The sequence below is a fragment of the Hetaerina americana genome, unplaced genomic scaffold (assembly GCF_022747635.1).
Source record: "Hetaerina americana unplaced genomic scaffold, ioHetAmer1.1.p SCAF_10, whole genome shotgun sequence".
NCBI lineage: Eukaryota > Metazoa > Arthropoda > Insecta > Odonata > Calopterygidae > Hetaerina > Hetaerina americana.
The window spans coordinates 2,819,304-2,841,096 of record NW_027286070.1 but is presented as its reverse complement, the minus strand read 5'-3'; the positions used below and the strand labels follow the sequence as shown (position 1 = coordinate 2,841,096).

At 42.7% G+C, this 21,793-nt stretch overlaps 1 protein-coding gene across 1 annotated transcript in view; it reads left to right on the top strand.

Annotated features, from left to right (window-relative positions):
- The window catches only part of LOC139699463 (muscle-specific protein 300 kDa-like), an 89,415-nt gene that overhangs the window by 50,760 nt on the left and 16,862 nt on the right, over positions 1-21,793 (top strand). The window contains exons 6-18 of the mRNA XM_071598186.1: positions 4,006-4,326; positions 14,603-14,878; positions 15,441-15,620; positions 15,698-15,886; positions 15,978-16,310; positions 17,852-18,172; positions 18,282-18,499; positions 19,083-19,395; positions 19,795-19,929; positions 20,071-20,216; positions 20,367-20,565; positions 20,970-21,365; positions 21,489-21,689. Of these exons, the coding sequence (XP_071454287.1) occupies positions 4,006-4,326; positions 14,603-14,878; positions 15,441-15,620; positions 15,698-15,886; positions 15,978-16,310; positions 17,852-18,172; positions 18,282-18,499; positions 19,083-19,395; positions 19,795-19,929; positions 20,071-20,216; positions 20,367-20,565; positions 20,970-21,365; positions 21,489-21,689 (3,228 nt within the window). The remainder of the gene's footprint in view (positions 1-4,005; positions 4,327-14,602; positions 14,879-15,440; positions 15,621-15,697; positions 15,887-15,977; positions 16,311-17,851; positions 18,173-18,281; positions 18,500-19,082; positions 19,396-19,794; positions 19,930-20,070; positions 20,217-20,366; positions 20,566-20,969; positions 21,366-21,488; positions 21,690-21,793) is intronic.

Here is a 21,793-nt window from a genome sequence, read left to right as displayed (position 1 = left end):
TCACTGCACACGATCCAATTTGGCAATTAATCCAACTTCATGAGGATCCCATATACTTGCAGCACATTCTAAATGAGGTCTAACAAGCGACAGATAACATTTCTCTCTTATAAATAGATTGATAATTTCCTTCGGTTGGTGTTTCTTTCATCAAGTCAAATAACCCAAGGTATTCCATTAATATCACAAAAGCGTCTCTTGAGTTATTGTTATGGAAAGTTACGGTAACTGAGATGTCTTCGATAGTTTTCCCGCAATGATTGTTTACGTAGATTGCTTGCTTAAAAGAGTAGGTATATTTATTCCCAACTTTCGTAGTTCACTTAAAAGGAAAATAAATCTTTCCAACAGAGATAATGACTTAAATATTTACTCTCAGAGCAGAGTCACTATTTAAGTTCATTAGGTCGTGATCCTTCGAAAGGCTTTTATATTATAGGTAACCCGAATTTAGTAAAGCATTTGTTCATCCGTACTTAAGTGCACATTTTACGCGTCTAATTAATAATCTAAGGTTTTAATAATCATGCGAAAAGTGTTTCTAATTTATGAAAGATTCAATGAATGTCTATAACTACTATTGTATTTAAATAAGCATAATTATCATCTCACCATTCATGGGATTTTCTAATGTCGGTTCCTCTAACCTCTTCTTATAACGCTTCATTTTTCCATGAATTGAATATCTGAGTGAGAAAAGAGCTGTCGAAGCGGTGGATGCTCTTGGATGCTGGTGGGAAAAGAGTTCTCAGCAAGGATGAGACGGATCTCCAAATAAATCCTTCTATGATCTCGGGTGCATGTTGAAGAAGATCACTCCTTAACACTTGGCTTGTGTTCTAGTGATACACAACCCGCGATAGACATTTAATCATGAAAGATCATGTCTTATTCTCGAGACCTTCGCCCAGTAATAGCCGACGAGAGGAATTTGTAGTCAAGCGGCTGAGGATAGGCTACTGCGCCTTGTCTCTTTCTCCTCACTTCCCTCATGAGTCGCAATCTTGTTCGGACTGCCAACCCCATCAGAGTACGAGGCACCTCTTTGTAGGGTGCTGCAAGCACTATCAACAGATACGGGTCTGTTGCAAAAAATCTGGAAATTATGGTCTTGGTTGACACCCTTCAGATAAATGTTTTGAAATCCCCTGAGAAGCAAATATTTCATCCAAATCATAACTTATTCAAATATTCTTAATTTTTTAAGGCACAGAACGCTATAAAATAAGACTGCTATAACAAGTAGATCTGGGACATATTTTTGTTAGCAGAATATTACTTTTACTGCATCTTCTACTGCTAAATTGAATTAAGCAAATGTGCGAAATGGCTGTCAATGCACCTTAAAACAATTCTCCCATTACTACTTCTACTGCTATCACTCAAAGACGAGTCCGTTTCTTTTCTTTTGAGTCAATATGACTTTGCGTGCCCTAAAAACGGCGAATCCCCGATCGATGTCGTTCGTTGAGCTAGCGAAGCATTTAGAGGAAGGTGCTGACGAGGGTGTGGTCGGCAGAAGTAAGTTGGCAGTTTACAAGCAGTCATTTCCGTTTATATTCGAGTCTTTTTGTGCATAAAATTATGAGGCCCCTCGAAGTGCTTCCTTGTGTAGGATATCGAGGAAGTAATCGCAAATGTCATGCGATGAATGAAATCTCAGACCCTGGCTCTTAAGATTTACTTAAACTGCGTCACGCAGGTGATGGAACGGCCTTGTTAATCGATCAGAATTCATTTTAAAACGAATAATTTAAATGATAAATCTCATCCTATTGATATGTGACCTAAATTAAAAGTGCGTCTGGCAACATGGATTCGAATAAAAATAAGCACTTGCTGAGCAACCTTTATTGGTAATGACAGGTATTATTATGCATCTTATATTGTTTCCGATTATTCTCTCGGTGCTGTTTTTATTTGATAGCGATACATTTAAGATTTTATTTGAACGAACTGCAGTGCATCGAATACTACGTACGCGCACCTAGTGAATCATACCGTCATGTGTCGATGATTCTTTTTACTTTTTTATTTAATTTTCGTTTTACGCCCATTTTAACTTTAAATAATTGGCCAAACAAATGTTATTCTGGTATTGTTATATCTCGAGCAATATAAGTTGGAAATGTGTTGCTAAATAAATTTTTAACTGAGTATTTTGGATTATTTATCTGTGGTACAAATTAAAAAAAATCCAGGCAGGGAGATTAGCAAGCTAAAGTTTGAAGTTCCCACCCTCCTGACAAACTGCGTGCGTTTCGGTGATGCCACCAGGCCGCTCCAATTCGTACAAATTAAAAAAAATCCAGGCAGGGAGATTAGCAAGCTGAAGTTCGAAGTTCCCACCCTCCTGACAAACTGCGTGTGTTTCGGTGATGCCACCAGGCCGCTCCAATTCGTTCAGTTTCACGCACTGGAGGGCGCTTTTGCCGCGGTCTTCGATGATTGACCTGCGTCGGTCACCACGGTGGTGCTCCACCCTAGCGCCGCTGGTGCGGTGACGCCATTTGGCAGTTGATTGATGAGTGGCCACCCATGGTAACAACGATGAATGCCGTGAAAGTTTTCGTTGATGACGCGGATCTAGTTTGGAGGTATTTCTAAATGACTTAAGATGCCAAAAGAACTTCGTAGCTGCACCATCTGTCGGTCGAAAATGTTAATAAAGTGAAACAAAATTAAATTAAATTACTAACGCAAAAAGGCGGTGTCGTTAACACAAGACAATCCCTCCCTTGCATGTATTTCGCTCGAATGACACCAGTTCCGCCTCGTGTTTGCACAGACACTTCGGTGGTGCGTGATCACGAAGCTGAAAATGGAAACGGTGCGTGAAACAAGACCAACCAGCGTACTGGAGTGCTGACAATGGCGAATTCCGTCGAACTCTTTGTCAATCGACTCTTCTTAACTTGTGTTCACGTTAGCATGCCAAGTATTTAGGCTCTGATAATAACTAACATTATGATAGTGATAACAGCTTGCATGTGTCATGTGTGCAATGTAATTAGCACTAATAGCCTTTTTAAGACGTAGCAGCGACACTTCGTCGTAGCCCGGCGACACAGGAAGTGGCTGGCGTAGTAGTCCAATTGGAAGGTCAACTTTTGTCAGTGTCTTGTCCACCCACTCGCCTATACATTCGACTTTACTGTCGACGACGGCCGGTTTCGATTGCTGTATGGTGTGACCATTATCCTAGTGGCTTTCCTCTGAATGGATTCGATCGATTCGACCAAATCTTCCGGATCTAACTATTCATTAAGGTAGTAGTCTCATGCATTTGATTCGAAACATTTTGTCGAAATGATTGAATTAGACCAATTAGGACAGCGGCTAGACAGCATCCATCCACCGGCTTAATCGATAGTGAACTCGAATAAAGAGACTTGAAAACCGACTATCTAAATGAACACTTGGGCGCGTATTAATATTTGTCTCCCAGCTCTCGGAGTCCCTAAGGGACCTCCTACGTCAGAATTTCCCATTTGACAATCCATCTCAAGGTGCTGACGATCGGGATGATGCAGTGATTAAGTTATTGGTTTCCCACCCTATCGGCGCGGGTTCGAATTCCGGTGGTGGTAGGATTTTTCAGTGGTATTCCTATCCCTACTTGGAATGTGAATAGCACTTTCAGGGAGTCCGTCTTCCGTCGGAAGGGACATTGACGCCAGGTTTCTCTCCTCCTCCAATTGCTGAACATCCCTCCCCTACCAAGTTACCCTCCTATCCCTGGTGGCGCAAATGACCTCAGTCACCTATCCAAGTTTCTACCACTATTAGCTTGCTGAGTTTCCTAGGCCAAAGATTATGGGAAATTTTGACGTGAGTGTCTCCCAAAGCTGGGAGACGCATGTGAATACGGGTCCAAATCCTTCCGGGGGGGTGTGGCAATTGGACTATTTGGGTGGCGCCTCTGAGCGATCAACTGGGACATCCTTCGGAAGATGACGATGGCTTATGTGAATGGGCGCCCCCCCTCTTCTTTGTTACCTGCAGGACCTGTGCGGCTCGCTGGAGCAGAAGGAGAAGAACCTGCTGTCGGACCTGCGCTCTGCGGCCGCGCCGCTGGCCAAGTCCTGCGCTCCGGAGGCGCGGCGTCGCGTGGAGGAGGCCGTGCAGGAGGCCATCGCCGCTTGGAATGAGACGTGCGAGTCCCTGGGCCACTTGTGCGAGCGCTACCAGAGCGCCGTCCGCCTGTGGCAGCAGTACCGTGAGGCCAGCGAAGCCGTGAAGGAGTGGGCCGAGCGACAGCTGGACTCCGCCTCGCTGCTCGACACGCCGCACGCCTGCCCTGAGGACTCCCTGCGACTCGTAGAGGTGAGCCATGATCCCTGACCCCCCGCTGCCGAACCCATACAGTGTGCCAGTCAACTGTGCGTTGGGAAAACTCGGAAGCGATCGTTTTAATTTTGGTATTCAACGAATGGCGGGCACTCCGGTCTCGGACTACCAGAGCGACGTAAATTAATGTAGCCTAAGTGCCTGCAAGCCATTGAATGTCAACATGGCGAACATTTCAAACCTTTCCCGAGTTTAGGTACGCTCGGGGATTCCTACAAGATTTTGTAAATGATAGTTACTTGAAACATGAATGTGAGTGATGCCATAGTCTGCACCTCATGAGAAAGAGCTTCAATCATGTCCGCATTGCCAATCCCGACAGACTATGCGGTACCTCGTCGTAGGGTGACGCAAGCACTATCAAGCAGTTCGGGGTCGTTGCAAAATACCTGGGAACTGACGACCCCCCTTTTCGGATAGATAATGTTTTTGAATTTTTCCTGGAAGGAAATATTTTATCTAAATTAGTACATATTCAAAAAAGCGTAATTGTTTTAGACATAGAATGCCATAAAATGATAAGACCATTACGTTAAGCAGATCTGAAACATATTTGTCTGCAAAATATAATTTATAAAGAATTTTATTTTACTAATTAGTAAGAAGCGAAGTTTCGAGATGACTCTTGTCCTCGATGCACCGTAAATAAATTCTGCTGCATTCCTCGTAAGAACTTAGGCCTTCTGCAACGGTTCGGTTTCCATCTTTGACTCCTCCGTGAACATAGATTCATCTACGTCGATATTCGCAAGAGACGCCAGGAAGACTTTAATGGTGGAAGGGGGATTTTGGAGGAATGCCTGTTATGTGTTAGGTTGACACTTCGGCTGGTGAACGTGAGATATGCGCAAATGAAATGGCAGATGTCAAAAAGATAATTTTGTTGATTTTGAGGCGTTAGGTTTAACTTAGTTTTTGTTTTGATGACGGTGGGTGATAAGAGATAGACCAATTGAATCCATTTCTGTTGCCACCTCGATATCTTGTTTTCAGTCGGTCTAATCTGCCAAGTGCTTGGAGTGAGTCATTGGTATCAGAATTAAACTCGTGTGATTACTTCACTTGAAGAATAAATAAATAAACAAATGAATACATGTGTGTGTATATATATATATACACGAACACCCGCCAAGCGGCGAATAAATACTCATATATACAGAAACAGATATATGGAAAAGGGATAGGAACACACATAAAGGACGAACACAATATAGGTGGGGAAGGCGGAATCGAACGGATCACAAGAGTAAAAATATTTCCTTGACCGGGACTCGAACCTCGGATCTTTCCACTTGGCGGGCGGATGCTCTTAACCACTTGAGCTATCGAGGAAAAGTAATTTATCCTGAGATCCGTGGGTCTAATATGTCGCCAGTATATAGTTAACATTTAATAAAGTAAATGACGCATGTATTTATTTCTTTTATAAACTTGTAACGGGTACTTTTTCCCGCAACAAGTTTCAGACCAAACCAGTAAAACATCCCTGAAACGTTGCTAGTCCCTAAAGTAAATATCTTTTTAGTAGAGCCTTAATATTCGTCGCCTTTCCTAAATGGTTATCAGATATTTTTCAATGATTTTCAACGTACACACGGGCGAAATAGTAGGAGCGGCATGAGAAGGGTTGGAGGTAGGAATAGAGAACTCATTATAATGACAGGATATTTGTAGACGCTAATGCTCTATGTAGCCAGACCATCGGGGAATTGCAATAACTTCTGTAAGTATTACTAAGTGCTACCGGTATCGATTGAGAATCCATGATAAGAAAACGACATTAAATTTCTCAGTAAACGAAGAAACGCTAAGAAGAAGCCTGTAGAAACGCTAAGGTAAACATAAAAATTGTGGGGCGTATACAGAGCGAGGGCAGCATGTAGAAGTCAACCTTTGCAGTGAACTACTCTACCCAAGTACATAGTCGATGATGAGCCAGGACGGCGAATACAGATGTGCGGAGATGGAGGTGTCTTTAGGCGATGGGAGACAAAGTAGAAAGGACACTAAATGAAGAATTTCGTCTGGAAATGTGGTTCTCAAAGAGAAGAGAGTTGATGACAGGGACCTTTGTAAATAAAGGCTAAGGAAAACTAATATGAAGAATAGTATTGTGCGGCTCTGAAACTTGATCATTTATGCAAGAGGTTAGGTATAATTTGGTTTTGAGGTGTGGGTGTGCAGGAGGAAGGAAAAGGCAAAATGGACAGAAAGAGAAGCAAACGAAGAAGTTTTAGCCATGGTAGAGGAGAGAAAGTTGTCGGGAGAAATTCACTGAGAATGCAGGAAGCGGAATGCAGCCCATGTTTCGTGGCAGTGGAATGTTGGTGACTGATAAGCTGGGTGAATTTTGGGGAAGCGAGGTAGGAGGCGGTGGAGATAAGGCAACGTGCACGCATTGGATGGCGGTAGATGGCACGTGGAGATAGAATGGTGCGTTGTAGTGCGCGGTTGTAGGATATTTAATGTCATGCCACAAAGCACTTGACGTGTAGCAGTGCTCAATCCCTGGGTCCATCAAAAATTTTTCGATAGACATTTTAATGATAATATATTACATGGAACCTACAGTATGTTCAGTAACATATCCCATTAACTTCTTTTATATATGAAACCACCTATTGAATTCTAGATTCTTTAAGGCGGATCCTGAATTTGGACAAAAATCCCGTGTAGATTAATTGGCCCCCATATTGCCAGTTCTGGAGAATTGAAGCGGAAGCGAATCTGAAGAATCCCGCGGCATTCCCCTCGCAAAACTCCCGGCTAATTGGATGTGGACTGCCAACTGGAAAATAAAATCAATGCATAAAGCAACGTAGTTTCCCCTCATTGTGGCGAAATTTTGTGAGAGATGTTTGTTTTCCCTGCGACTGCCCAGTCCCCAACTCTGGGATCTTCTCGTGATGGTCACTCGTGGTCGAAAAGGTCAGGGTCGCGGCACACTTCCCGTCCTCGGCCGAGCGGATGCGCCGAAAGCCGAGAGGTGGGGGAGCTCCCTCCTGCCCCTGCCTCCTCCCCCTCCCTCCCTGTTTCCTTATCACTCACGCCGTCCCCCCTTCACCACCCACCTCTCCTCCTGACGTAACCGACCCACGCCGCCGCTCGCGAACAAATGGCCCACCCGCCCGCGCGCTCTCGATGGCCCTATCGGCCCCTGCCTCATCGTCCGGGACGCGCCCCGGTCGACCCTAATGTCCCACCTGGCGGGGCGGGGGAGGGGGTCGAGGGATGGGAAGGGGGGTGGGCATGTTTTTGACTCATCGCGAACATTTAGCTCTGCAGTCATAGCCGCCTTCCGCCCCCACCCCCGTGCCGCCCCCTTCCTCGGAGGTGACCCTCGCCCTTGGCGCCGCAACACGACGGTGGCCCCTGCCCGTCAGAGACGGCACGCGACGGCCCCGAGGAGAAGTGTGTCTCAGTGGCCATCGTGCGTCGACGACGACCCAACCGCCGTCGTGATCCCCACTCTAGCGCACGCGCCGCGTGTCGTGTTGGTCGCATTCGCCGGCCGCGATAGCGACGAAGACAATGTCAGTGTCCGTGCTGGAAGGAACCGCACCCTTGGAGGTGGGGAAGAGGAAAGCGCAGGTATGCCACATCCTTGAGAGGTCACCCTCTCCGACGGGACCCAAAGTGCGGATCCCTGAAAGTGAGGACGTAGTGTACGTAGCGTGAGCTCAATCGTCGATCACCGGTAAAGACCTTTTGGATTAATACCGGCGGTGTCATCGCATCCGTGGAATTTCACATGGGGAAGTAGAAAGGAAAACATCTACGTTGTTTTCCACATGCGATTCAATTTTTTCGTCGCCGTGTTGACATTGAGATGATCAGCGACGACTGTTATTGCCGAGGATTCGTCCAGGTTAACGTTAAACCATCGTAGCTATGATCATCAGGACGTTACTTCTCTGCCACTCCAGTCTTTTCCAATGTCGAAAGATTTTCAATCGATGGAATGAAGATATCTGCTCGCCCACCTTCGCCCCTCTTCGACTCCGCTCCTGGAAAAATTTAGTGACTGCGTGCTGGAATAGCCTCCGTGATTGAGGGGTGGGGTCAGCAGGTACTCGAATTAAATCGGAGCGTGTCACACGCGCTGGAGAATTCATCTGCATGTTCAATCCACCACAAGGGCGTATGTTATTAGAGGATCACCTCAAAGTTTAATCATGGTGATTTTCAGTATTACGGAATGCCTTGATTTTTTATTTGTGGGGCGTTCAAATAGTCGCACTTGATGTTTCCCACATCCCGCGCAGTCAATGTCCCGTCTTACCTACCAATGTAATTGCTCCCTGTGTGTCAGCGTTAGACTCGCGTGGCTTTAATTTTTTTAAAGCTTATGCCGCGTGTAATCTTCGTGGTTGCGGTTGCTTCCACTTTGTGCTGACGAGAATTAAATCCGTATCATTGGTCGACACGCAGCCTTGGCCTCCGACTGTTACGATTTATGTAGATCTGGTTATTGTGCTATTCAATGTTATACGAAGAGAAAAAAGTCTACATGGCCATGAGCCGTAGTGTTTTGGAATGCCGGCAAGTGTTTTGGACCGACGCGTCGTCATCATGGGCGTTTTTGTTGTACTTAAAATAATTCCATTATACCTATCGTATTCTCCTCGTAACAAAGGCTTGGCACTTTAATACCTATGGCACACCCAGCTAGTGTGTGTTTTAAATTATGACTTAATCTATTCCTGTGTCAATTGGCCAAAACTAGTAAAATTATGATGCCCGCCGCCGCAGTGGAGTGCTGTAAGGGATATTAGGATACCATTTATTTTAGGGAGCAATTACATTGACAGTGCTTATTCGTAATGGGAGTATTATATTACAATCATTTTCTTCGATCATAATTATTTGGGTAGTGAATCGCGGTTTTATTGTGAATGGTCATCTTGCGAGAGAGGGAACAACTTATTTATACCTTTCTGTGCCGAAGTATTCATTTACATCTACATGTATCCTGTAAGCCACTGCTTGGGAGTGTGGCAGGTGGTGATTCCACACGTCACGAAAAATTTAATTTTCTTTAAACTTGAGTTGCAAATAGAAATTCAAATAATTCCAGGGATGGGGATACTTCTTACTGCAGTTTCAGTACACCACGGTATCCCAGTTTAAATTCCATCACTCGGAACAATCTGCTAGTAATTAAAACAATGAAAAGTTTTAAATAGTTAATGACCACACTCTATGCTACTTAGAGTTCCGTAAGTAGTTTTCCTAGCTTCATAGTTTTTTATTCCTTCTACATGGGAAACATTGAATTTTTAATATTTTGTTTTTACAGTTAATACCTCTAATATTATTATTATGTTCTGTCACACGCCGTTAATGTAAAAATATGGGTCTTATCATACTTCCTTATCCAATGCCGAATGCTACATCCACCTCATTTGATCTCGTATCATGGACTACTTTTTTTGTTTACGATAACGAAATAATTCAATCCAGTAAACTTTTCTTGTGTTTCACCAAGTTATCTTCGTTTGTCTAGTTTTGTTTCTCTAACTTTTTTTTACCTAGAGTTTTTTTGATTTATGCGTCAGACATCTTGGGTTGTAATCATCCGAATCCTCCCTTCCCGCTGTCGGCCTCGTAGTTTATAATAGACATTACAAGTCTGTGAAATATGTGAGCAGAGTCGCATCCCTGATATGCGACTTGCACTGAAAAAATTCCTACTGGGGCAACTGAATTTATTTACTAGTGAGAAGAGTGATGATAGTACCGTATTTTCCCATCGATAACGCGCACCCGTAGTTCTCATGAATTTGTATAGATACCGCGCACCCAAGGCTTCGTAGTTATCTTGAACGTATATAGAGGCCGCGCATCTGTATGTACACATATATATGCTATCGGATGTGTGTGTGTAAAAATACGTCTTATGTTTGGATTTTTTCAATTTTCATTACATAACGCGCATTGTAATTTTTTCGATTATCTGAACATTTTTGCATGGATAACGCGCGCGTTATCGATGGTAAAATGCGATATATTCCAATGGCCATTATATATGTTTATGCACTGAAAATATCTGTATACTTTTGTATTATTTCACTTGTTTAATTCCTCATGTAAATGTTGACGCGGGGTGAGTGAATATCATTATTATCGACTGATTTTAGCCAACTGCCAGACCTTGAGGCTTCATTCATCGTTTCTGATTGCAACGCACGATGCCTTCTGCGAACTCCCAAAATATTCTTGGATATCCGTGTAATTCTTCCGGACCGTATGCTTCATTTCTTTTTTATGTTTCGGAGCAGTTTTTCTCTCCCTTGTTGTGAAAATTTTCCTTTGAAATAGATAAAAGATTTTGGCCGGATTTACGCTGTGTGACGATTTAGCTATCATTTCTCCCGTTAGAGAATATACATCTAACTGCTTTCCCTGTATTCCTCTGACACAAGGAAGCGTAATCATATAGGGGTTTCATTTAAATATTTGCATTGCATTTTACTTTTTAAATATCCGGAGCGCTTTGTTAATTGTCTTATTTTCTTCTAGTTCGTGATTGTGTCAGTTTGTTCACGGAAATTATATATTTTTTATCATTACTGCCTATATTGTTGTTAAACTTGGTTCGTAATATTCTTAGTCGCCTTAGCTCCTTGCTAACGTCTCCGCCTTTCCATATCGGCCGTCGACCTTCGCGCGTCAGTTTAATTCTACAGCAGAGCTGGAATGAGCGTTCGATATTCGTCGCGTACGGTTTTCGCGGCTTAACGTCTCTGTCGTCCTGCAACGGCCTATTGCGAAATACTACACGCAGCGAAAGCCAATGTCCACAATCGAATGGCATCCAAACTCCCGCGAAAGAATGCGCAACAAAATTTGGTGATGAGTTTATTAAGGGTCTGGCGGCTAGGCTCAGGGTTAACGATTTTCAGTCCCGCTTTGAGTCGTGCGCATTCTTAGAGATCCAGTCTCGATTCAAAACGAGCTCAGGAAACCTAAAAAAGCATATCTGATATTCGTGTTGGTGTTGTGTGTATTGTCGTTCTTTACTATTGTAGTTAATCGGGTAGAAGTATGTTACTGGCGGTCCCTGGAAACAGTTGCACGTATTCCTCCCTCCGCTCTATATTTTCTCATCCCCATTCAAGGATCACCTAAAGAGCTTTTCTTTGCCTCCATCCCTCTCCCCCTTTCCGCTTTCCCAGCGGTCCTCCTTCCTGCCGCTGCCTTCACAACATCCCACACTGCCTCCCGCACCCATTATTTCTTCCACCTCAGGTTTTTCGCCCACCAATTTTTACGTTATCCAAAACTTATTACCTTTGTCTACTACGCTCCAGTTTACTTTCTCCGCAAAACATTCTAAACGCCGTAATGTGCGCTCTGCTACATTCGAGTGGATTCGATCGGAGGAGAGAGCTGCGCACAAGTTAGAAAACCAGTCCTACGATCACCGTCTATTAGGTTTTGCAAGCAGGAGGCAGAACTGATCACACAGTTGACGAAACGCTCTTTTCCCAGTTATGATTACGGGATGGCAGCATTGATTCGCACTTGGAAGAGAAGCACTTCCTAACTGAGCTTGCTCCGTCCGAAAGATGCACTTGATCCTTGGGTAATTCGAAGCAATCCATGCGATGCCGGTCAAATTGACTGTTTTTGAAGATGTATCACGATATTAAAATTGTTCTTACTAAATCGAAATACATGCAAACCGTGGTTTATGTCATTAATAAACGCTCTTGCCACAGTTACGGCAGGGCCTTACCCAGAAATATTTCGTTTTATTATCGATTTTAAGTTTCTGCATTCTCAGTGCAGGACGAAATACCCCCGCTGCCGAAGCAACTCCATCGCTACTACTTATACTACAAACTTATTATGTTTAGATTCTTCGTAGTTAGACGCAATATCTAGCAGATGTGCCCACATTTACCGAAATGAATGGGATAATTTCTAGGATAAAACAAGATCAATAGGTGCTTCTAATATGATGGATATTATGGGTTTTATTGAAGGTTATAAATATATTATTCGGGCAGTGATAGCTTTCTTTGATTGAAAGCATGCATTAACTCTTGTCAATCGGGCTACCTCGATGTCTGGTCATTGACTTGGCTCTGCTGTTGTGAAGGGCGAGTGGTTGCCCTAATGACGACGCCGTATTCGACCGATAACGATCCGGCAGAGCACTGTCGTTTACGTCGCTTTTTCCCCGTGATTTGTGGGGGAGCTGCTTGGCCGTGGTGGACGTTGTGGGGGGTGTGCAGGAAGGGATTTGGGTCCATTGGTTGGGAGGGGAGGGTGGCCTTCAGACGGGATGTGTGGGTGTGGTGATGAAGGGCGTAGAGAAGTAGGCGATGTGGAGGGGGCGTGTCCCCACGACGGCGACGTGGGGCCGTGGTGCGGCCGATCGATGAGAGCTCTATGCTTCGTCTGCGATCCGCCGAGGCGGGGCAGGGCGCTGCACCCGACCCCTCCGTGCCCCGCCCGCCCCCGGGGCAGACGGAGGCCGGCAGGGAGACAGACGGTCGGTTGGCCCGCCAAGGCATCGTCCCCCGAGGCCTCTCTCTCTCGACTTCTTCTGGTGCCCGCCTCCGGAAGGCCGGTCACCCCTCGCCCTCGAGGGCCTCGACACCGGCCGCGAGATGTGCAGCGTGCAGGTCGAGAAGGTTGGTTGACCAACCGCGACCGCCAGCCTCCGCGGCTCCCGTCTGCCGCAATGTCGGAGGGGACTCCCATTCCGCTCCCCTCGCGGAAGATTCCTAGAGGGGCCTCCGTGGACATCGCCGACGGGCCGAAGGACTTACCGGTGCCGCAGGCCTCTCCCTTCCCCCCGTCTCCGCGCCCTCTTTCACCTCCCGCTACCACTCTGCGCGGAGAATTGTTTTTGAATGACGTTGCATTTTTGAGATTTTAGTCGAACAAACTTGAATCGATTCCATCTAAAAAATTGCTCCTTATTTCTGCACTTCCTACTGGTTTTCCCCTGCCAGTAGTACCCACTCATAGATCCGATTTCGAGACCATTTTATACCTCAGGAATGTTTTACCCGGTGGAATGCCATTTCGTCGCACCGAATGCAAGGCTGCGTATTCTGGTGGGACTAACTTGACGATTTCCCATTACCATCACGCCATTGCTGTCCATTCCGTGAACTTAGCTCGCGCCCACATCTACGGCATTTAATGGCCAGACCGAATTCCTTGGTCTGAGTCTTCAATGTCTTATGGTCCCCTCCCCCGCCCATTCCCTGTCTTTTACCAGTGATATTTTGTTGCCGGAGCCATTTCCCCGTTGTTCCATTCCGGAAATATATGGTAATGATTGTTTTAAACGGCAAAATATTTGTCTCTACCGGCATATAAACTGGGGGCCTTCAGCTCATTCGGCCTCCATGAGGTATGGGTCCCGAGTCAAAATCATTACCTTGGTGGTGCGCCATTGTAGTAGATTTCGGAGTGGTAGTTTAATCCGTGTCCTAAAGCTGGCACCTATTTGGCGCGGTATTGGCGGATCTTGAAAAATATCAGGCATTCGCTGCAACTGTATTTGCTATCGATGCATTAGGGATACTTTCTCATGGCAGCAGTGCTCTGTTCACTATAAGGTGAAATATCAGTATTAAAAATTGAAAAAGATTAAAGAGAGAGCCACCGTTTGACCCTATACTGGCGTTGTTAGATTCGCTTTCAGTTGCAGTCATGCATCCACAACATGAGTATTAAGATTTAACATCAGCATTGCCCTAATTTCACCCAAGTTTTAACTGTGAACCGTGGAAAGACCTAAGGAAACTTTATTTTAACACATAGTTTATGGTATGGAGTAACCTAGTTACTGTTCTTTTAACATGGTTTGTTTCAAGTATTGGATTTTAAATAAACAGAAAAATTCTTTAATGCTGTAAATTCTCAGTTGCTGGTGGCTCATTTTGTTTGTCTTGCATTAAAAGTAAATAATGAAGCAACCAGATAGAATTCTCAAGATGGCTTTGTTTTTTAGTATAAATTATATAGTAGTGTAGTTATATCAGCCATATATGTAGATTTAAATTTGTGTTCAAATATAGGTGATGATTTGTGTCAGAAAGCATCCCCTTGGTTGGACTTCTAAGTTTGTGTGAGGAAGAATATGATATGATATATTGCTGAAGTCAGCCAGTCATTTCTAAATGAGCATCTAGTGGTCAAATTCAACAGCTCATTTGGAAAACAAGTGGCCATACTCATTGTGTGTTTGCTAAATGCTGCATCTCTTGGACTTTCCTCCCCTCAGGTGTGTGAGAAGAACCTAGCAGAGCAGAGGGATCGCCTGGGGGAGCTGAGAGGTCTGGTGGCCCAGATAGCCTCTGATGTTGGCCTGGAAGGGGGAGTGGTCCTGCAGGGTGAGGTCGAAGCCCTTGGCCACCGCCTGGAGGACGTCCGTGAATCCCTTGCCACTCTAGCCCAGGTGGCTGAGAGTCGCACTGCCTCAGCTGCCCCTCAGGGCAATGCCACACCCTTCGCTGCAGATCTACAGTCAACACACAACTTCCTCTCTTCTGTCCAACAGGTACACATGCCCATACCTGAGTTATGCAATCTTTAATTTTCAAAGTGTCTCCTGAAATTTCAGCCAATGAGTTGAGATATAGTTTCAAGTTGTTAACATGTGTGTGCGTCTGGTGGAATATGTAACCTTGATTATATGGCTGGTAGAAATAGCAGTCACCTTCTGGTGGTTGTGTGAATTTGACTGTTATCAAGAACTTTGTATGATGCCACATTATTTTGCAATATAACACACATTGAAGGCACAGACTTCTTAAGGGAACATGATGGTATTTTGCTTAATATTATATAGCTGGTCTCATTTACCACAGATAGTGATGCATTTGCGTGTAATTGCTTAAATTCACCTCAGAATATCCTCCAAGAGAATTACAGTGGTCACCAGATGAGTTAAAAATGTTGCTTATATTGCTAAAGCCTATTCCCAATTCTTGGTGCCTCTGTTACAGCCCTTCAACTTCTCACACATCAGAGCCTAACCTCGTATGGTCTGTTGAAATAATTTCCCAGTTCACTGACATTTGGATGATGTGGTCTCATGGCTGTTTTTTTTCCTATTCTAGTCTTTATCTGCAGTGGAAGAATCAAATATGAAGGATGCTGAAAACCAGCTGAATACATTGAGGAACCATTTGCTGTCCTTGGGAAAGTCAGAGGGCCACATTCAGAATTTGAAGGAGAAGGCAATTGAAGTGAACAGTTCAAATCCAGAGTCTTCAGTATCAATTGTGGATATTTTACAGGTGTGTAGCCCATCCGCCTCTTGCTTGCTGGATTTGATGATTTTGCTGGTTCTCACTCACTAATTTTAAATCTGCAGTTGTGGCAGCAGGTCTTCAGGGAAACATTCCAGCAGTATCATCGGCTATCTGCCTCACTGGTGAAGAGCCAAGATGGTGCTGCTGCACTCCAGTTATGGCAAGAGTACCTCTTGCATGTGCAGTCCTTCCTCTCTGAATCAATCCCTGCTGATTACCACGGTTTGACAGAGCAGCAGCATTTGTGTGAGGCAAGTGGACGGATTTTTCTCAAATTCCTGCTCTTCGTGCCATTAGATTTTGTTTAATCTGTGAATGAATTCTATGTTCTCTTCTTAACAGGTGCACCAGAATTTGTTGACTGCACAGCAATCCATCCTCTTATCTAAGGGTGAGGATAAGGGGGACCGTGGTGACGTCATCAGTAAGAAAGCTGCAAATAGTGCACAAGTCATGGAGCAGTTTAACTCTCTAACAAATTTGCACAATGAAACCTTGGCTCGAATAATGGAACGGCATGGGAAGGTGAAAGCTAGGATAACAGGATGGGAAAAGTATCGCCGTGACCAAGATAGTCTTCTTCGATGGCTTAAGGAGATGGAGCAAGAAAAGCAAAAACTCCAGCTACGTTACATTCATATCCGAAGTCTTCCCAATACAATCAACAAAATTCAGGTAGGCTAACTTTCATGTAGATATTTGATTACATGAAAGTCGAAAAGTCTCTTTTCTTTATGGATGAGAGTTAAAATTTTCATCTTTGCTTCAGTATATTTTTTCATGAAGTGATCTGTCCTCTTGCACAACATCTCAAGGTTGGAAAATTTATATTTTGGTGGTTCTAATCAAATTATTGAATTATGTTATTCCATGATTTCATCCTAATGAAATTTGGGTATGGGTGACAAAAATATTATTGGTCTAATTGTATCTTGATAATCCTGTTAGCATAATATGTCTTTGTGGCATAATATCATACAAGTTAAGGTACTGAAATATTTTCTTGAAGAGTGATAAGTGAACATTAAGGTTGTTGATCGACTGAATGCATAACATGAGCCCTCTGGCTGAAATTTCATTAGAAGATTTTTTTCATATTGGTATTTTATGAAGTTTGCATGAAATTTAAATTTACCTAATTGTAACAATTTATTGAGTAACAAAAGATTTATTTTTGGCCACGTTGGAATTTGGGGATAAGGAGGCAAGCTATTTAGCACTCAATTTAAGAATGTGGAGCCTGATTATCTTTTTTGAAGTCGTACAGTTTTTGGATAAACTGACAATGGCAATAATAAATAGCAATGTGCATCTGTATGCCGACAGTGCCTCACAGACATGAATTCAATGTGATACCATTGGCATGTATATGGGATCTCTCACCTTCTGTTAGGCATATCCTTCATGGAAATACAACTCTCTCAGGGCAGAGGAATTATTATCTAGGTTTTGTGGATCCATCAACAAATCTTTTGACTGTGATTCATTAAATTATCAGGATATCAAACTTTAACCATTTAATACAGTGGCCAGATAATTTAATTTTTAAATTGAAGCCATTGAATTAACATGTAAAAATGGGAGATTTTTTGCCTAAGTTTTGATTAATTTATTGATCTTACTTGGTGAACAAGTTGATTACACAAAAAAAGGAGCTGTTGCTAATAAATTATATGTTGACATACCAGAAATTGCCACATCCATCCATTCACTGGGACTATCTTCATCAGGCCATGGTTTCCTAGAATGTGTTGATTAATTGAATTGATCAATTTATTGTTCCCATTTATCATTGCATTTCCATTGCTGCCAGTTCTATTCTCAGATACTCTTCGCTTATTATTGAAAATGATGAATACATAGATACACAATAATTACTGTAATCAATTTGTCATTGGTGTTATTTCAAATAGTACATTTGTAGGTTTTTGTCCTGCGCATGGAATGATAATGAGCTCTGCAAAAACAGCAGTTAATTCTTTGGTGGAATATTTTTGGAAGGAAATGGGTTAAAACTGTGTCTGTAATGTAAAATGTTGTACTTGTTAAATAAAACAGCTGGAAGCTGATTCATTTATGATACCTCTTAATGTAATTTTAGCCAAATTAAGCACCACATAAATGTATTCTGAGGTACTTTGAAGAACATGAATTTTGTCTTACTTTGTTTTTCCAGAAGTTTGTCTTATGATCACTATTTACATTCATTATTCCAGGTTCTCTTGGATCAAATCCCTGAAGGAGAATCACAAGCAGACAATTTACATGCCCAGCAAACACAACTCTTAGAATTCTGTGAAGAAGCATTAGCAACATCTATAAGAATTGAGCATGCTGCTATTGTGCAGCGAATAAATAACCTGCAAGCTAGTTTGGAAACATGGAAGGACTTTCTAAATAGGGTGTCCAGCTTACAGCACAATTATGAGGAGAAGTCTGGGAGGGTCCAGGTGGTATTGCGTGAAATCCATTCCAAAGCTATTAGCCAGAAACCACTGTCCCACGGTGAGATGCAAGCCACTCTTCAAAGTCTGCATGTAAGTCTCCATTCTGTGATCTCTTCTAAATTCAAACATGTTCCTTTCACTTGTCTTGCTTCCATATTTTATGTTCTTCTCTATTTCATTTATGGGTAATCCATTTCAGATGTTGCAAGGAGAGCTAAGAACTTTGGTCAGTGATCTCCAAGAACTTGTTGGTACTCAAGAACAGCTTAAGGACTGCGTTAGTCCCACAGACATGAAAGGCATCAGTCAGAAGTCATGGTTGCTATGGCAACAGCATGGTGACCTCGAGCATCAACTTGCTCTTCTCAGTCATCAAATTGAAGAGAAATTAGGAATGCATAAACTGTTTGACTCGAGGTAAATTCTACTATAATTTTGGCAAATAATGAAATTTCCATTATGATTGGCTTTCATGGCATGCATAAGAAAGAAAAGCACGTAGGTATGCTTCTTCTGTTTATTCTCTTGAATTTAATTCATTCAAAGTAGACCCTTGTTGGACTTTAATTCCACATTTAAGCCATAGACTTTTCATTTTCCTGTTGCATTAAATTACCATCTTAGGAATTTTCTGGAAAAGTGTTTGTTTTTGGGGGAAAGTCATACATTTAAAACTCGAGTGAACCTATAATATGTTAAAATCTTCCTCATCTCACTAGTTATTCTAAAATATAATGGTATCTTTAAAATGAACTTGCTCAAAATATTTTGGTGAGTGGGCACGACTGTTTCCAATGCCTGTTGTTGTAACTCTTGGGCGTGAAATATGCCAAGCATAATGTTTATAGGAAAAAGGAATAAGTTCCTTTTGATCAATGAAAATTAGCATGTTTGCACCTGCCATTGACCTGGCATCAGGTCTTTATTATGAGGAGAATGCCAATTGGGGGGAATGCAGCTTTTCTTAGACTCTTTAATAATACTGTGTTCCTTATTGTAGGTATGCTCGGTTTATTGTTTGGGTGAAGGACATGGAGGAGAGGTTGAGTGGCCCGAGCATAGCCCCAGGCAATGAGAGTGCCGAGGACTTGGTGGCTTACTTGGAGGGGGATGAGGGTGAAGGAGAGGAGTTGGGGCTGAAGGGGAAGGAGGTGGCATGGCTGATGGAAACAGGGGACAAACTCTTGGAAATGTATGAGGATGATGACTACAAGAAAGAAGTGAGGGAGAAGGTGAAACTGGTCCAAGACAGTTGGAATCTCATCAGTCAACTGAGGAAGAACAGGATTCTCAAACTTCAAGAGCTAATTGTGGTAAGGAGAGATAAATAGCCTTTGAATAAGTCAACATTTTTCCTTATCACATTTCAAGGATGTTACATTGCATTCAAGTGTCATGCACTGCCTTTATCTCTGTTAAATGTGGCATTCATTTTAGCGAACATAACTCACTTTTAGATTCTCTTTGCAATTTTCAGCATTGCAAGTATGCAGTTTTGATATTTTATGTAGTCTAAATTATGTTAACTCATGTGCATTGCAAGTAACTGGGGGGGGGGGGGGGTAGAGGGGCCTTGCAACTCATAGCCCCATAATGGACATGGAGGGTCATATCCTCCGTGGGTCACTCTCCTCCCACACCCCAGCCATCCAGGCACCCTAGAAAAGGTTCCTGAAATCTCTGACCACAAATGGAAATTCTGAACATTTCAGATGCTGTCTACTCTGGAGTCTCAGCAGTTAGAATTGAGGACAAGGCTGCACCAACTGGAGGCCAAGCTTATGTCTCCCTTGACTTTTACAGAGTGCTCCAAGGCTGAGGTTGAGTCCATGCTGAAGAGCCATGAGGTGTGTTGGATTTAAACATTTATTTGTAAATATGATTTTGATGATGAATGTTTAGGAATATTTTGCTAAGTGTAATAATTGTCTCTCTCTCTCTCTCTCTCTCTCTCTCTCTCTCTCTCTCTCTCTCTCTCTCTCTTTTAGGAACTTCAACTTCAAGTTGATGATGAGGAAGCAAAAGTCAATGAAGTGATAGGTCTATGTGACCGATTGTTGGTTGAAAGTGAATTGACTGATGCCAGAGTGGATGTGGACTATATTCAAAGCACAAGAGATAACATCATGAGAAGGTTTGGCCTTGTTTCCTTAGTCTAATAATTAATTTTAGATTTAAATAGATGTACGAGATCACTCAGAATTGCTATATTGGCAACTGATGACTTTTACCAGTTTTTGCTTCATTAATTTTTATAACACTTTAATTGATCTTTTGCATTTAGATGGAAAAACATTTTGGCCTTGTCATCAAATCGTAAAAGAAAAATCCAAAATGTGTGGACTCTGTTGGTTGATATGTTGAAGTTATGCAGTGAGCATGAGGAATGGCTCTCCTCTCGACAGCAAATAATTGAAGACATCACAGAAAATGGCCCTGCAATTACAAAAGATGACATCCTTCGTGCCATCAATAGAGTGGAGGTAAGGAGATAAAGGTTTTAAAGGAATTTAGAATCTCACATCTTGAGACATTTAGAGCTTGCCTGGTTCATAGATTCAAAGAAATGTGGATCATATTATGTATTTAGCCTTTTTTAAGTCTTATACTCTTAATAGACAGAGTAGCACTTTTTATAAAATATATGTCACTCTTTGAAGGATACATTTTTCCAAATTTTTGAGGGAAAGAAATTTTTCAGCTTTCATTTTCCTTGAGCCATTTTATTGAAGTAGAATCAATTAGAACTCCCATCTTCTTATCAGAATTTCAATTAAGTTATTTTGCTCTTGCTTGAAGTTCAGTGGTAGGTTTATTTGGGGCAAATCCTCATTTCCACCTGTTATTGTGAATACAGTAGTCAAGAGTGCACATACTTTGGTTTTAGGGTGTGTTGAATGACCTCGAGTCCAAGAACCCTGCTTTGCAAATCATGGAGCAGTCTTATTCCAAGTTGGCAAAAGAAGCTGGCTTCAAGTTGCCCGATGGAGCTCTTGATGCTGCCAAGGCATCAGACAATGAGAGACCAAAGGTGGAGGAATCAGTGGATCGGCCGGCTCAACTCCCACCTCCCCTGCACAGAGTTCGCTCTCTGCTCATATGTTGGAATTCACTGCCAAAGAAAGCCTTTGACCTTGCTCAGTCTTTGAGATATCTTTTGAACCTTTACATGGAATTTTCAAATGCCCACCAGAGGGTAATAGTTGGTCTTACCCAGACTGACCTCCAGCTGACAAATCTTGAGCACCTTTGTGAAACAGCACAAAACTATGAAGGTGTATTGGTAAGTGTCTTATTGTGCTGCAAATATATATACATGCATATATTTATATATACTTCAATTTTTTTGTGTGGTGTATCCTTGAGATATAATAAATGCTCTTAAAAACCAATTTTATCTGTGCAGAAGTTGGAGAGTGAGGTTGAAGCCTATACACCTCTGCTTCAGAGTGTTGACAATCAGGGCCGAGCACTTCTGGATAGAACTGGGCATGGGAAAACAGCTGCCATTCAGTCAATGATGGAAGAGTATTGGATACTGTGGAAGGAGATTGAGAGACGATTATGTGACCTTAAATCCACCATTCCTAAGAATTTGGAGTCCAAGGTAAGAAAATATTTTGATGCTCTCATTGCATTAATATTCCTTGGTTTTGAATTATTTCTTTTATGTTAAGGTTGAGATGCCTCTCCAGCTGCTGATTCTTAAAA